The sequence below is a fragment of the Mustela nigripes genome, chromosome 4 (genome assembly GCF_022355385.1).
Source record: "Mustela nigripes isolate SB6536 chromosome 4, MUSNIG.SB6536, whole genome shotgun sequence".
Taxonomy (NCBI): domain Eukaryota; kingdom Metazoa; phylum Chordata; class Mammalia; order Carnivora; family Mustelidae; genus Mustela; species Mustela nigripes.
Genome location: NC_081560.1, coordinates 75849017 through 75865035, shown reverse-complemented (window position 1 = coordinate 75865035; position 16019 = coordinate 75849017). Strand labels below are relative to the sequence as shown.

At 36.7% G+C, this 16019-nt stretch overlaps 1 protein-coding gene across 4 annotated transcripts in view; it reads left to right on the top strand.

Annotated features, from left to right (window-relative positions):
* Positions 1 to 16019, top strand: part of DMTF1 (cyclin D binding myb like transcription factor 1) — a 44296-nt gene that overhangs the window by 7931 nt on the left and 20346 nt on the right. For 2 of the 4 annotated variants that reach the window (XM_059396933.1, XM_059396930.1), the window contains exons 2-7: positions 2310 to 2432; positions 3833 to 3949; positions 5690 to 5812; positions 10358 to 10452; positions 14385 to 14499; positions 15757 to 15833. In XM_059396933.1, coding sequence (XP_059252916.1) covers positions 3841 to 3949; positions 5690 to 5812; positions 10358 to 10452; positions 14385 to 14499; positions 15757 to 15833 — 519 coding nt within the window. In that variant the 5' untranslated portion in view covers positions 2310 to 2432; positions 3833 to 3840. Of the gene's footprint in view, positions 1 to 2292; positions 2433 to 3832; positions 3950 to 5689; positions 5813 to 10357; positions 10453 to 14384; positions 14500 to 15756; positions 15834 to 16019 lie in introns of all 4 variants that reach the window. The other 2 variants (XM_059396931.1, XM_059396932.1) reach the window with 2 other exon arrangements.

Here is a 16019-nt window from a genome sequence, read left to right as displayed (position 1 = left end):
ACCAGATTAGTTTCTTAAATATTAATAAATAACATTGACCTCCTAGTTCTAACTACAGTGGAGAGTGGGAGAGGCCTCAGGAAAGTGAGTCAAGATCATAGCTAAAGAGACAGTTAATAAAAAATATGGCCCAGTATCCCCAGTGCCTGGAGAGTGCCTAATACATTGTAGGTAAAGGATAAATATTTGTTGATGGAACAGATACGCTTGTTAATTTGCAAAGCACCTTAGAACCATTTACTAAGCTCAAACCTCAGTTGCCAAATTTTTAAAAATGAACCTAGATTTCTGATTTAAAGCTAGTACACTGCAGAGGATTACCTGTAACCAGTGGTTGTCAAGAATTTAATACTTTATTTCAGCTAGCCATTTCGGACTCCTTTTTTCTGGTATTATTTTACCGTATCTCTATATTGTCTTAAATCTACCTTTATTTTTTCTTAATTTAGACTAATTTGGGTCCTGGTGAAATTGATGAAAACACTAAACCATTGACTACTTTGCACCTATCACATGAGCTCTTGTGCTGTTTGTTTTTTGTTTTTTTTTTTTTTTTTTGCTTCATGCTTTCTTTTTATTAAAAAAGAAAAAAAAATGGTTGCCAAGAATAAAGTTCTACCTCAGTGGCTTGGATATAAATTCAAACAACTTTTCTTGAAAGGGAGACTCAAATGGGCAAGAGTCTCATCTTTGTTTGCTGGTCTGGAGTTGTTATTAAGGGCAGTGGTCTGGTGTACATGTCCTCTCAGGTATCCAGGAACTGGTCAAACAGCAACTAGTGCTCAGGTGTCTTCCTTAAGTCACTTAATGGCCCTGGAGCCTGGGGTATTGTCCCCAGTGTTCGGAGTCTGAGGTCTTGGAGAATGTTCCTGAGGACCTCGTCTGGTCACTCCTTAGTTAGATGTTACCAGTTGTGCTGGAAGACTTCAAAGAAATCATTAACTCCTTGACCTCCTTTACAAGGAGGACATACATTGAGGCCTGTATAAGGTAGGGGTACAGGTCCTAGCAAAATTAGAAGCACGAAAAAGAACAAAAGAAACCCCCCCCCCCCCATGAGGTCCCTTACAGTTTCCCTGTCTCAGTGTTACTTAAAGAAGAGTTCCAAGTTCTGGGATGCCTGAGTGGCTCAGTCAGTTAAGCAGCGGCCTTTGGCTCAGGTCATGTTTCCAGATCCCGCTTGCATCTGGCTCCCTGCTCAGTGGGGAGTCTGCTTCTCCCTCTGCCTCTCACCCTGCTCTTGTGCTCTCGTTCATGCACCCTCCCTCTCTTTCTCTCAAATAAATAAAATATTTTTTTTTAAAAAAACTCTAAATTTTTACTACATAAAAGATTCTTTTATGTAGTAATTTCCACTAATTAATACTATTTAAGGAAATAGAGTATATAAACGTTTGAGTATGTTTTAAGGAAATGAAAACTTAGGAACAGCGCAGATGTCCAGAGATAGGGCAATTATTAAATAATGTCATGTTTTTTATGAGGTTTAAGTTTACGTGATTCCGAAAACTTCAGTTAGATACCTAGTTTGGTTTCATCATACTTTTTAATATGAATAAACTCTAAAAAGCAGGATATAAATTGCTTACACACTATAGTGTATACACATTTATAAACACACAGAGTGAACTCTGCTTTTGATAAGTTTGTGGATGACTTTTTTTTTCCCCCACATTGAATTTCTCCATCTTCTGCAGTAAAGTATTACTAATCAACCTTTTAAGAAAATTTAATGGATTCGGGAATAAGAACAACATTGGATTCAAGAGCTTGCTTGTAATTGACCTTTTCTGGCTCAATTGTTTAGGGTTTCTTTTTTTCCACAGATCCATAGACAGGTTTGTTTACAGATACACAGTTTTTAATGCTTTAAGATGAAATACAGTATTATGTATAAAGTGGTATTAGTAAGTTATATAAAGAAAAAATATAGTTCCTGGTAATATTTGTGGTATTCTACACCCGGGGTTAGGTTACACATACTCTGTCTGTAGTTCATAGAGCCAGTAGCATAGTTGAATCTCTTTTTTTTCTGAGAATATTTGCCTGTTGAGGGACAGCTGGGGTTGAGAAACTGCCTATAAATAAGTACAGGATCTCATCATTTCTGCCTTTCACTGGGGAATACTTTCAGAGGCTGATTTGATTTCTAAAATGAAATCTATTTAGAAAAGAATTCTGGTTTTTGTCATTTCATTTCTAGTCGAGACATCACGGAGACTTGAGGCCAGAGTGTCATGAGTGTATTGACAGAACACAATTGTGTGTTCTTATTTAAGCCTTATTGTGTAGCGCTTTTACTTTTTCAGAGTGTTGCAGAGGTCGGAATATGGGAGAGAAGCAGTCTGGATAACATGAAGGTGATGCTGGTGTCTAAGGGAAGGCTACTTGATTCTGTGGGAAGGGCTATACCTGATTCATCTATTTTCTAGGTAAGCCTGCCTTTGTTCCAAGGACTTCACCTGTGTTTTGCAAATTCTGGTGTTAACTAGATCATGAGTTCTACTTATCTTTAATTTTGGAAATGTCATCTTTATTATTGTTAAATGATTGATGTCCATTAAAACAGTAATTTGTAGAGTAAGACCTGAGTGAATCATTGAATCTTTACCATGTGCATGTCAATGGATTTTGAGTTTTTCTGCCAAGGGAAAAGACACTTGAATAAATGGCAAAAATGTGAACAGACTAAGATGTTGTATATAGGAGCCAAATATTGAGAGATTAGTATACATTAAAGCTTATGGCCTCTGTTACTTAGTTGGTAAAAAGTAGGTGGACAAGACCAAAATTGAGTGTTGAGGGAAGAACTTCGTTGAGCATTATAAGGTGAACCCCAAAGACTTCAAACAGGCCCTTGATTTTAATTCAGTACACTTCCTCCTGTCAGCCATCAAGTATTTGTATTGTGAGACTGATCATTCAGTTTGTCTGAACAAGAGGAAAATAATGTATGTGTAAAATAGCAGTCAAGGCACTTTAAACAAAATCAGTTCTCTATTCCAAAAAATGGCTTACCTCCATATCCATTAAAAAAAGCAATTTGGGGCGTGCCTGGGTGGCTCTGTGGGTTAAAGCCTTTGCTTTCGGCTTGGGTCATGATCCCTGGAATTGAGCCCTGCATCGGCTGCATCAGGCTCTCTGCTCAGCAGGGAGCCTGCTTCTCCTCCCTCTCTCTGCCTACTTGTGGTCTCTGTCTGTCAAATAAATAAAATTAAATCTTTTAAAAAAAAAAAAAAGGCAATTTGGTCAGTGATGGATGTATGTGCTTATTTAATATCATGGAAAAAAACATGGTGGGGATAATTCCACAGTGTTCTTAGTTTTAAAATAATAATAAAGCTTAAATACTTGTAAGAAGTGTTTTGGAAAAACACTAATTATTAGATTTATTGTAGATTTTCTAAGATACAAGGTTTAATGAATCTTCTGAAAGAATCAGAAGTTAAACACCTATTGAATATATCACAAAATTGCCAATAAATAGTGGTGAGAGTTTCGCTAATGAGACATAATATTTTATGGATTAAGACAGCTTGGAATAGTCATTTTCATTGGACATGGTGAAACCAAGTCCATTTGAAAAAATAAGTGCTGTAAGTTTTTAATTAGAGAAGTCAGATTCTTGCAGATTATTACATCTTACTCTAAATAGTGGGGATAACCTTTTGAAAAACAGTTTTTGAAGTCTGAACTGTCATTGCAGTTCACATAAAGAATACTGTAGTGAATATAAATTGGGGGGTGTTTTGGTGGGGAGGAGGAGGAAGTTGGAGGCTACTCTCTGTTTGTATTTGTAAATAATGTTTTAAATACGAAATCTGTTCCACAGATTTGAGTATGAGCACAGTTGAAGAGGATTCTGACACAGTAACAGTAGAAACTGTGAACTCTGTGACTTTGACTCAGGACACAGACGGGAACCTCATTCTTCATTGCCCTCAGAATGGTAGGAGAACTTGCTGATGTAGAATTGTGGATTTTTTTGAATTTCTGGATTTTAGGTCACCTTTGATCCCTGTTACCCAGATAGACAGATTAGGCCAGGGTGGTAGAAAAGGGGGTTTTCTCTTTGGATCATGAATTAACCTTAATTTATATATATATATTTTTAATATGTTTGTATTTTTAGAATTTACTGTAAATTTGAACTTTCGGTCTTGTAGCTACTTTATGAATGAGTACAATCTTATGAGCCTACAAAGATGATGATTGATTAACTGTAATATACTTCCTTTTCGATATCATGTGGTGCCCGCAGTGTATGTAGTACATTAGAAAATATAGAAGTAGTCCTGTCAGGTTTTTTGCTGTAGTCTATTAGAGGATTCTATATGACTATTTGAATAAGATTTAAGATGAATATCTGTAAAAAGCTAAGATTCCATAACCTTGAGGCTTGTGATTTTGTTGTCACTTCTCTACTATTCCTTATTTGTATTTATTTTTTATTTTGCTTTAAGTTTATCTTTGCTCAACCTAGGTTTTATCTTCTTTTCTCATTCAATACTTAATTTCTGATTATTTTATTCAATAGATTTTAGTTACCACCTACCTATTAAAATGATTCAAACTTCTTTTTTCTGAATTCTTTGTTTCTCACAGACACCTTAAATTTCACATGTTCCAAACTGAATTCTTTTACAAAATTCCCAGTCCTAGTTCTCTCAGTCAGCTTCATTACTTCATATCCCAGATCATAAATGTGGGTAGGAATAAACCCTGCTCTCATCTCCTATGTTCATTCCATCATGAAGACTTGTTGATAGTATTTTGTTTCTTGAATCCATCGCTTCCTTTGTCTCAAGTCACCCTTTCTTAGTTCAGAGTCTCATTTCTCACCTGGGAGGCCCTCGTAGCCTTTTAATGCATCTCCCCACTTGAATTCATCTTCCCGACTGCTGATGACCTTGCTCATTATACTCAGTGGTGCAGTTTTGTTTGTTTAAGTGTCCCATGGTTCTCAGAGTACAGTGATGGACTCCCATCATCTCCGCTTTCCTTCCAACCCCCACTTCCTGCCTCATTTCATAGATCTGTGTCCCAGCAATTCACAGCTGGCTTTTTTCCTTACAGACCTTAAGCTTTTCCTACCTTGCTGTCACTGCAAATAATTATTCCTAATGCCAGTAATAATCATTTACACCTGGCATCTGTTCATTCAAGTCCTTTCCAGTTTAAGACACCTTCTCCAGGAAACCTTCCTTCACCTGTAGTTTAAATTAGCTGCCTCTCCCCTCATTCCACCTGCATAACTCTTAGAACAGTATTTTGAAATCGTCGTTTTAGTCATCTCCTACACTACCCTGTGAGTTTCTGGACAGGAAGAGTATCTGGCATTGTTCTGTTCCCAGCACCTAGCACATAGTAGGCATTCAGTAAATATTTGTGAGTGGTTTAAAGAACCAGCCCTTGTTTTTACGTGGGAATTATTTGGAAAAACAGGTTGTTAGCACAGAAGCGTGATGTTTAAAAAGTGGCACCCCGGTTCTCATAGTTCTTGCCATAAGAGTAGGAGCTGAGGTTCTGCACTGGGAACGGAGAAGGCAGTGTCATTTGGAGTCCAGCCTGCATAATTGGATTAACTGAGCAGATTGATAAGGTGGTTTTACAGTTACTTATTGGAGACTTTGGGTTTTCCTCATTGGTTTGAAGATTTTGAGATTTTTGTTTTATTTTGTTTCATTAGAAGCTGATGAAATAGACTCAGAAGATAGTACTGAACCTCCACATAAAAGGCTTTGTCTGTCTTCTGAGGATGATCAGAGTATTGACGATTCTACTCCTTGCATATCAGTTGTTGCACTTCCACGTAAGTCACCATGTGTTAAGAACAGAGTTCCCTTTTGAAATCAACTTTCAGCTTGGGAGAGCTCTAATTGGCATTTCAGGGTAGACTTAGACCCATTATTTTTCTCTTTGTTTAGTCAAAACAACTCTTAACTAACATGTAATGAGTGGGCACGGCTCTAAATGCTTTTACATATACTGCCTATTTTAATCTTCTCAGCCTTTTTGTTTTTAATTGTTGTCATCCTCCCCACCCCAAACTTTTGTAGATGTTTTCTCCTGCTCCTGCTCTCCACCATGAAATTGTAATACCACAGATACACTGTTTTTTTTTTAAGTACTGTGTTATGTATTATTGTTTTATTAATAAAGAGAATGCTTTTTTCACCCACACCTTGCCCAGAAGCACGTATGCCCTTGCCCTCATTGAGAAAACATGCCGTAGAGTAGGTATTATGACCCCTGTTTTATAATGAGAAAACTAAGGCACAGAGAGGTATGAGAACTTGTCTAAGGTCATACCCAGCCATTCTGGTTCTTGAGAAATTTACCTTTGCTCTAGGTATCAAGCAAAATCACATCTTCATTCTGTTGGAAAAAACGAAGATTAGGTTTTCACCATGGCAAACCTTGCCTTCACAAAGTCTATGTGCACTTTTTATGTCCAGTTTATTCTTACTCAGTTAAATAGAAAAGAAACCATTTGCTATATTAGTTTACTGTGAGACTTTGTTCCAAGATATTGTTAATGTTAGCATTACTAATACTTACTAATATTGCTTCCAGTGACATACACAAACATAATGTATTTCTGATTAAATGATCTTTCCTTCTAGTGATGATTCATATGATTTTTAAACTCCTGATTTGACCATCATTAGGTTGTGATCCAGTCTTAAAACTTGACTGGCCTATCTGTACACATACAATCCTATATGGACATTTTCTAAGCTAGAATTTTTTAAAACTCAGATATAATTAATCTATAACATTATATTAGCCTCAGGTGCACAACACAATAATTTGGTATATGTATATGTTGTGAAATGAACATAATAATTCTAGTTAAAATCTGTCACCACACATAACTACAGGGTTTTTTCCTGTGATGAGAACTTTCAAGATCTGCTCTCTTAGCAGTTTCCAAATATATGTTTTATATATTTATATATAATATATAAATATTTATATATATATAATATATATAAAAAATATATTTTAGTCACCATGTTGTACATTACATCCCCAGAGCATAAAGTAAAACAAAAATATTTATTTTACTAAGCCAGAATTTTTGAGGGAATTATGACTGGTTAACCCATTTGGTTAAAGTTGAATACTTTGGTCATGATTTTATGTTCAAACTACAGTTGATATTTTGTTCTGTTTTATAGTGTTAGACTGAATCCTTCACACACTCACTTACTTAACTGGGTGGAATAATCTAGCTGTGCTGACCTAAAAGCTCCTGACTGCTTCATGTGGGGTCTTAGCACCATCATGTTTGGAGGACATTCTAGAACCTAATATTCGTAATAAGACTAAATTTATGTATGAAACATGGGCTTTAAGTATTGTTCTCTAATTTGGTAAAAAACATGTTGATAACATCAACTTGGGAAAACTTCTCCATTAAAAAAAAAAAGTCACATAAAAACATGAAGTTCTGTGTCCATCACCATCATGTGGGACTGACTGAATGGGCAAGTCATTGTTGTTGGAGTTCAGGGAAGTAAATATCATTAGCTCTTAAAGACTTAACTTCAAATTTTATTTTAATAGTTAAGTTTTCATTATATGCTTTATAAAGCTGATAAAAGTTTATCTGTCTGCTCCTTAAAAATCCTCTTAAGTCTCATGTTAATTATCCTATATCACTTACTACTTCTTACTGCAATTATGTACCACCCCCATGTACTCCATTCCCTATTCACAGAACTCTTGGTGATTATTTAAATGATTGTTGCAATATCTTAGCCTCTTCTACCTTTTGTTCTCCACACTACCTTGTTTATTTCTCCCATTACCTCCTTTGCTGTTACTTTGTTTGAAGTCCATTTGTGATCGACTTCCAGCACTGCTTCCTATCTTTCCAGATTTCTTCCTCTAATACTCTTGAATGCTTGCAGTCCTTTGCCCACTAGGACCCACTGATCTTAGCACTTTTGCATTGTTCTTTTTCACTTGTACCTTTTGTTTCCTCCATACCCAACTTGTTACATGGTTAATCTTGCATTTACCTGCAGATCCTTTTTTCCTTCTCTCACTTCATTGCCCTTTAGTGAAACCACAACCCTGGTTAAATCTGTGGCTATTTATGTCTACACTGGTATAGCCAATTGGAAAACAGCACAAACAAGCTAAGTGATCTTACTTTAAAGTCATGATTATTAACTTGAAGTGGGCTCATACTGTTGCCTGTGAATCACACCACACTTACCAATGATGTTTCTTCTCCTGCTTAGAAATTACTGTTTTCATACATTCCTGAAACCTCCAGTGTTTTCTCCACCTTCGTTAATCTCAGCAGATAACCTTGCTTCTACTTCCTGAGAATATTGAAGTAGTCCAAATAAGTTTCTGCAGATTTCCACTACTACAAAATACACAACCACATTTAGCTATGTCTGTACATTCTGTCTGTCTTCTAGCTAAAGCCCGTCCTTCGCTTAACTAGATCTCATCCCTTTGACCTACTCAGGGACATTGTTGCTGCATTTCTTCTCCCTCCTTTAAATCAACAGTTTTTCATTCTCCACTGGATCATTCCCACCAGCACTGCAAACCTACTATAATTTCTTCTTTAAAAAGTCCCTGGGATGCCTGGGTGGCTCAGTCGGTTTAAGTGTCTGCATTGGCTCAGGTCACAATCTCAGGTTCCTGGGATTAAATCCTGCATGGAGCTCCTTGCTCAGTAGGGCGCCTGCTTCTCCCTCTGGCTGCCACTCCCCCTGCTAGCATACGCACTCTGTCTCTCTGACAAATAAAATCCTTAAAAAATAAAACAAAAAAAATCTCATTAGCCCACTTTGGACTCCCATCTAACTTATCTCCTTTCCTTTAGAGCAGAATACTTTGAAAGAATTGATATACTTACCTCCATTTCTTCCTCCATTCTTCCTAAACCCACTCCAATCAGGGTTTCACCTCTTAATCATTTCATCAAAACTTCTTCCCATGTCTCCAGAGACTAGCTTGCTGCTAAGTACAGTGGTGATTTTTTTGTTTGTTTCAGTCTTCTTTACTTGAGTTATCCATAGTTTTTAATAATATTTATCACTCCGTCTTTTCTGGAACATTTTGTCCTTTGGTTTTCAGGGAACACATTCCTGTAGTTTCTTCTACCTCACTCTCTGTGCCTTCTGAGTCTCTTACGCTGACCTGTTCACATCCCCGGGCTGTAAATTGGAGCAGTCCAGGACCCAGTTCTTCTGCTGCTGCTATTTTGTTTCTTCTCACTTTCTAGAATGTATTTCAAATCCTGTCTCAGGTGATGATGCCAGATTTATTCCAGTCCAGAATTTATCTTAATTCTAGATGTTCAGCCTCAAACTAGTGTGTTTAAAACCAAGCTCCTGAAACTTCTTAAATTCTAACGTTTGCTTCTTCTGCAAATAAAAGTTCATTAATGTCAGGTACATTCTTCCACTAGGTCAGATTTTTAAAACTTTCATAACATCCTGGACGTTATGGTTTCTTTCATGTTTAGTTTATCCACAAATCCTGTTGGTTCCCAAATCAAAATATATCCACAATTTGAACTACTCATCACCCCTCACTTAAGTTCTGCCCTGGTCCAGTCACCAACTTCTCTTACCTGGATTATTGAATTAGCTTCTTAAGTGATCTCACTGTAGCCCTTCCTGCCCTCAGACTGTTGTCTCCTTAGGAGCCAGAGTGATCCCATTAAAATAAAAACCAGATTGTCACTCTGTGTCTTCTAGTAGTTTCCTCTCTTAGTGTTAAAGCCAGAGTCTTTACATTGGCCTTCAAGCCCCCACACAGTATCTTAATGTTCTTGTTTAGCCTTCTCTGGTCACACTGCCCTCCTTATCATTCCTTTGAACAGTCCAGGTCTGCCCCTATCTCAGAGTCTTTGCTCTTGGCTTTCCTTCCGCATGAAGTGTTCTTTCTCGAGATAGCTGTATGACTAGTTCCCTTTGTCATTTGGATTCAAATCTTTGTTCCTTTTCAGTTCCTAAAATTTAGTCTTTTCAGACTAAAATTTCAGTCCCCTTCCCCAATACATTCCCTTTTCTGCTTTATTTTTGCTCATTATTCATCAACATTTGACATAATAGGCTCATTTTGTGTCTTTCCCCTACTAGAATATAAGCACCACGAAGGTAGGACTTTGTTTCATTTGCTTACTGCTGTCTTCCTGTTACCCAAAGCAATGCCTAGTATGTATATCAGGTACACAATAAATTTTTGTTAAGCATATATGGCAAGGAATATATTGGGAAATTAGATGATCACATATTTTTTCCCATGAATTTCTTTCCTTTTTTTTTTTTTAATTAGAATCTGCTACTATTCTGGAGTTGAATTGTTGTTTTTCTTAAAGTTTCAGAAAATGATCAGAGCTTTGAGGTGACCATGACTGCAACCACAGAGGTGGCAGATGATGAGATTACTGAGGGAACTGTGACCCAGATCCAGGTATAGTGAGTCTTTTTACTGACCGCAAGAGGATTATCCTTAACACATACCTTAGGTGGTAAAATGATGAGAACATAATTTGTCTGACAAAGGACAGAATTGAGGTAAGAATTATTATTTCATTCAGGTTTCCAGTCCCCACTTATACGACTCTCAGAATAGTAGGCAAAGATAGAGTTTGAAAATTCATTACCTGTAGAGTGGTTCACATCTGTTGAGACAGATGGTGCACGTGCATTCTTTATCTACATAAGATGATCTCATTTGAGCTATTAAATAACCTTAAATCTTATCTTACCAGTTATATAAGATATTGGTATAAAGCTTTTTAAGTGTTACCCAGCAGTATCTCTGGTGACTGATTTAGAAGGGCTACATATGTGTTGCTTTTTAGTATGAATGGAAGCTATTCATTTCACATGGATTTTAATTTTAACAGTTGTAGTCCCTTTTGGTCCTTCTAGGACTAAGATACATTTTACCCTGAGTTAGGTGGTTGGATAACAAGCAGGTCCTACTGAACTTCTTTGTATCTTATATATGACTTGTTTCTGGGAAGTGTAATCAGAATTCTTTGCTCTCTTAGATAGCCTGGAGCTTAAATCTGTTTTACTTTAAAGTTAACGTCTGGGGGCGCCTGGGTGGCTCAGTGGGTTAAGGCCTCTGCCTTCGGCTTGGGTCATGATCCCGGGGTCCTGGGATCGAGCCCCGCATCGGGCTCTCTGCTCAGCAGGGAGCCTGTTTCCTCCTATCTCTCTGCCTGCCTCATCTCTCTTGTGATCTCTGTCAGATAAATAAATAAAATCTTAAAAATTAAAAAAATTAAAAAAAAATAAAGTTAACGTCTGGCTGATTGTGCCTTTCTTTTTAGTATCTTGTCCTTTTGCTTCATTTCTTTATTTAATAACATATTTTTGAAGTAGATAATAGAGACATTATTAGGTCATTATTTTTCCAATGACCCTTCAGTTAAGTGTAAAAGTTACGAGTTGATACATAAAACATCAAAGAGTGAGGAAATCTCCAGTGGGTGCACTGTGAACCTTCTTGACAGGGAGCTTCACAGTGGGTCTAGAATGACAAGATTTCTAGAGGAGTGAGTCTTTCATGTACATCAAACAGTTTTGAGCCTGCCTACAGATCCTCATAATCTCCTCTTGGATTTGAGTGGGTGATTTTTTTTTTTTTTTTTTAAAGATTTTATTTATTAATTTGACAGAGAGAAATCACAGGTAGACGGAGAGGCAGGCAGAGAGAGAGAGAGAGAGGGAAGCAGGCTCTCCGCTGAGCAGAGAGCCCGATGCGGGACTCGATCCCAGGACTCTGAGATCATGACCTGAGCCGAAGGCAGCGGCTTAACCCACTGAGCCACCCAGGCGCCCCTTGAGTGGGTGATTTGGACAAGAATTTTTTCTAAGTCCTCTGAAGCTATAGAGCACGTTCTTCAAAACTGGGCTTGTCGAATTCATTTCCAATTCAAAGACTGTATAGTCTCACTTTGTTTCATTTTCAACACAGTAAAAATAGCTGTGTATATATACATGTGTGATTTGGTTTACAACCTGCTTGTTAAAAGATTGGGCAATGGCAGTGTGAGACAAATTATAGGGTTGTTTTGTTTGGGTTATTTCTTAAAAGTTAATGAGCTATAATTTGTTATTAGCCTCTTGGTTTATTATTACCATTTTAGTGTATGGAAAACGTTTAATAATTTCTAATACTTGTTTCATAAAAATACCATTAGGTTTGTGAGTGAATGCATAGTTCAGAGTTCAGAACGAGCCTGCTTTTTGTGGTGTCCTGTGCCAAAGCAGGTGTAACTGTTTCACATACCGTTGTAGTTAATGTACTGTCCATTTCAGCATTGATAATTAGAAACTCAAAAATTTCCCAATATTTACAGTGCTTTGTGGCTACAAGAGGTATTTCATGGGGGAATTATTTAGATTTCCAAGTCTGTGTATGTTACAGACATAAAATCCTACAACTACACCAACTCAGAAAGGCTGCATGTCAAAAACAGCAGCATACTAAACATATCTGAGTAATTTTTTAAAAATGAGTTTATAAAGTAGTGAAAAATGGGAGTAAAATACTGTAAAACTTAATAATATGTATATACCAAGTATAGTTAGACATTCTTTGAGGAGCCTAAGTCATCTACAATACTCCATTCATTTGCTATCGGATGGTGTTAAGTTTCATTGCTAAAATTTAATAATTATTGGCTTCATTTGATGGCTGTTTACATGTTTACCATTTACGTGTTTAGTCTTTGTATGTGGTAATTGTATTTCTTCATCAGAGTAATTTGAGACAAAAAGCATTAGGCTTTGTCCAAAGAGAACAGTTAATCAGCATGACAGGGATATTCCTAGGTTCAAAGAGTGGGCTGTATATTTAGATTCACTTTGGGAAATGGTGGTTTTATTTTTTTAACAAGCTGATTAATATATAAGAAGATTATCTCAAGAGAGTATTTTCTACATTACATTTCCTAATAGTGGGTATTGTTTATATGAAGGTCTTCTCACAGCAATCTGTCACCCTTGATGAATAACCTCTGTGTCAAATCATAGACAGTTGGGATGTTCAGAATACAAGAGACCTTAGACATTATCTGTCTAGTCTGTCTCTGTTCTCACCTTTATAGAGGTAGCCTTTTGATCTTTAAAACAAAAAAATCTAAAATGTATGACAGATAAGCATAGGGTGACAAAACTTTTCATACTTACTCCAGTGACTCTAGCTTTTTGTCCATGGATTTAAGAACACTGCTTTTTTTAAATACAACACATTCATTATTTCCAGATTAAAAAAACAACGAGATAACAGTAGAGAGGTGTCTTTCCTCCTCGTTGTACTTCAGCTGTTGACTGACAGCTACCATCTTCCCAAGCAGGATGATTTCAGTGCCTCTTGAAATTAGAAATTCAGTTTCTGCCTACTCAAGAAGTAGTCCAATGTCTGTTAGGACTTACCTCTGGCCAGTGACATAGCTTAGTTGACCAGTCTGGAGACTGAACTGAGCTGAGTGGTCACTGGGCATGTGACTGTCTTCCTGGCCTACATATGATAGGTGGGCTTGTCCCCCGAATGGTAGCCCTGTTGCCACATCTTCCTTACTCATACGATAGCTGTCTTTAGCCCAAGGCCAGCTCTCTTAAGCGGTTTTGTTCCTGCAGAATTTGCTAGATCACATATGTCTGTAATTGAAAATGTACCTGGTGTGATAATCGTATAAATATATTAAAAGCCACTGAATTATATACTTTAAAGGGTGAACTTTATGGTGTGTGAATTATATCTCAATAAAGCTATTAGTTTTTAACTACACGTTTCTCAGTAAAGACTGCTTTAACTGCAATAAGAAGAAGAAGCGATAACACAGTTCTTTGAGAAGAAGGTACATTGATGAGGTTAGGAATCAGTTCTAGAGGCTGGCTAAAACAAACCTGTCCATAAAGAGACCGTGATTTTGCTATGTCTTCTGATTTGGCCTATTAATCCTTTAAATTTAGCAAGAGATTAACATTACAGAAGACTATATTCTGGCAGCAAACTACCTTAGGGACCTGAACAATCATGACAGTCAAATGAAACCTTTCTATTTTGTTATATGTATGAGCTTATTTTACATATATAAATAAACAGATGGCTTTAGATATCTTGTATTTCTTTAAGTACTTACTGGAATTCTAGCTACTATTCTATAGAAGTCATGCCACTAGTACGGAGTTAACTTACTTAAATGAAGGTCATATTTTGTTAATGCTGGCAAGTTTGTTTTCATACTGTCATAATAAAAACAGGAAAAAAAATTGTTTTTCCATAGATTAGAGTTTTTATAATGTTTAGTATTGCAGATAAAGATGAATCAAGTTGTATTAAATAAAGCTATACTTCCCCCCCCCCCCCTTTACTCCTTCAAGATTCTACAGAATGAACAACTAGATGATATATCTCCCTTGGGTAATGAGGAAGTTTCAGCAGTTAGCCAAGCATGGTTTACAACTAAAGAAGATAAGGATTCTCTGACTAACAAAGGTAAGAAGTAATGTGAATTTCAGTGTCCATTGGAAAAAAAAGAGGAGGTAAGAAGAACTCGGAGTCATCAGGATTTTGAGGACTTCGTAATTGTGATTGAGTAGTTAGAGTAATTGAGTTTTTGTGATTGATTAACTTTGGCTCTGAATGAGACCATGAAACCCAACATTTGTTTTTCAATGGTCATAATTCTCTGAGATGCAGTAAATCATAAACAAATGCACAGGGGTGGCATTTAAAAGAAAGTAGTTACTTCACATGGGAGTGGGAAGTCAAGTCTTCAAAACTCTTGGTCTGATAAGCGGCTTAGAGGTTTAAATTGTTTATCGTGCTCTGGAGTTCATGAGGATTGGTGGGGAGCTGCTACAAGAAAGTGGGGATTATGTTTACACCACTCTGAAGTTAAGGAAAGGAATTGCATTCATCCACTGCATAGTAAATACTCATTATAAATATATTATTTGCTTCATATCCAACATAGTATGTTTACCTTGTTCTAGAATCATTTGTGCATGCTCTTTTGCCCATAAAATTTATTTTTTTCATTGGCGAATTTTTTAGACAGTTTTGAGCATGATTTGGCTTTTTGTAATTTTCATATCTTTTAGCTTGCCTGTATTGCTCCAAGAATAAGACATACATAACTGAGAGGAAGTAATAAATTCTTACACTTTTACTTATTATTTTCTTTATTTAGTAGAATTAAGTGTTGTTCATTTGGTTTTTGGGTTTTTTTGGTGTTTTTTGTTTTAGATTTATTTATTTATTTTAGAGAGAAGGAGAGTATAGGAGAAGGGGGGGCAGAGGGAGAGGGAGACTGAATCTCAGAATCTCAAGCGGATTCCACACTGAGCACAGACCCTGACAGAGGGCTCCATCTCACGACCTTGAGATTATGACCTGAGCCAAAAACAAGAGCTGGACAACTTAACTGCCTGAGCCACCCAGGTGCCCTAGGAGCGAATGTATTCTTTCTTACAAACCAGAGGTAATGGGGCACATAGCAGGCTTAGTTAGTAGAGCATGTGACCCATGATCTCAGGGTCAGGAGTTCAAGCAAGCCCCACCTTGGGCTTGGAGTCTACTCAAAAGAGATTACAAAAGCAACTATTGGGGATCTTTCAGATTTCAGATGAATAAAAAAGTAGCTATATTTTGTTCCCATAGATAATTTATTTAATCACAAAGCAAATTTGCAGTATTTTATTCCTCTTGAGGGATAACATTTTCTATAACATTGTTTCTTTTCCCTTAAAGGACATAAATGGAAACAGGGGATGTGGTCTAAGGAAGAAATTGATATTTTGATGAACAATATTGAACGCTATCTAAAGGTATCTTATGGCATTTTTTGTTTGTTTCACAAATTCTTTCATTGCCAATTGCAAAAATCATCAAAGCATCATTGTATATACTTTATAAGGAGCTTTTCAGTAGTTTTTCTAATGGATGATTGGTTAATGTGTCATAGCTTCATAATTTTAAGGTGTATAATTATAGCCTATTTTTAAACGAATTTC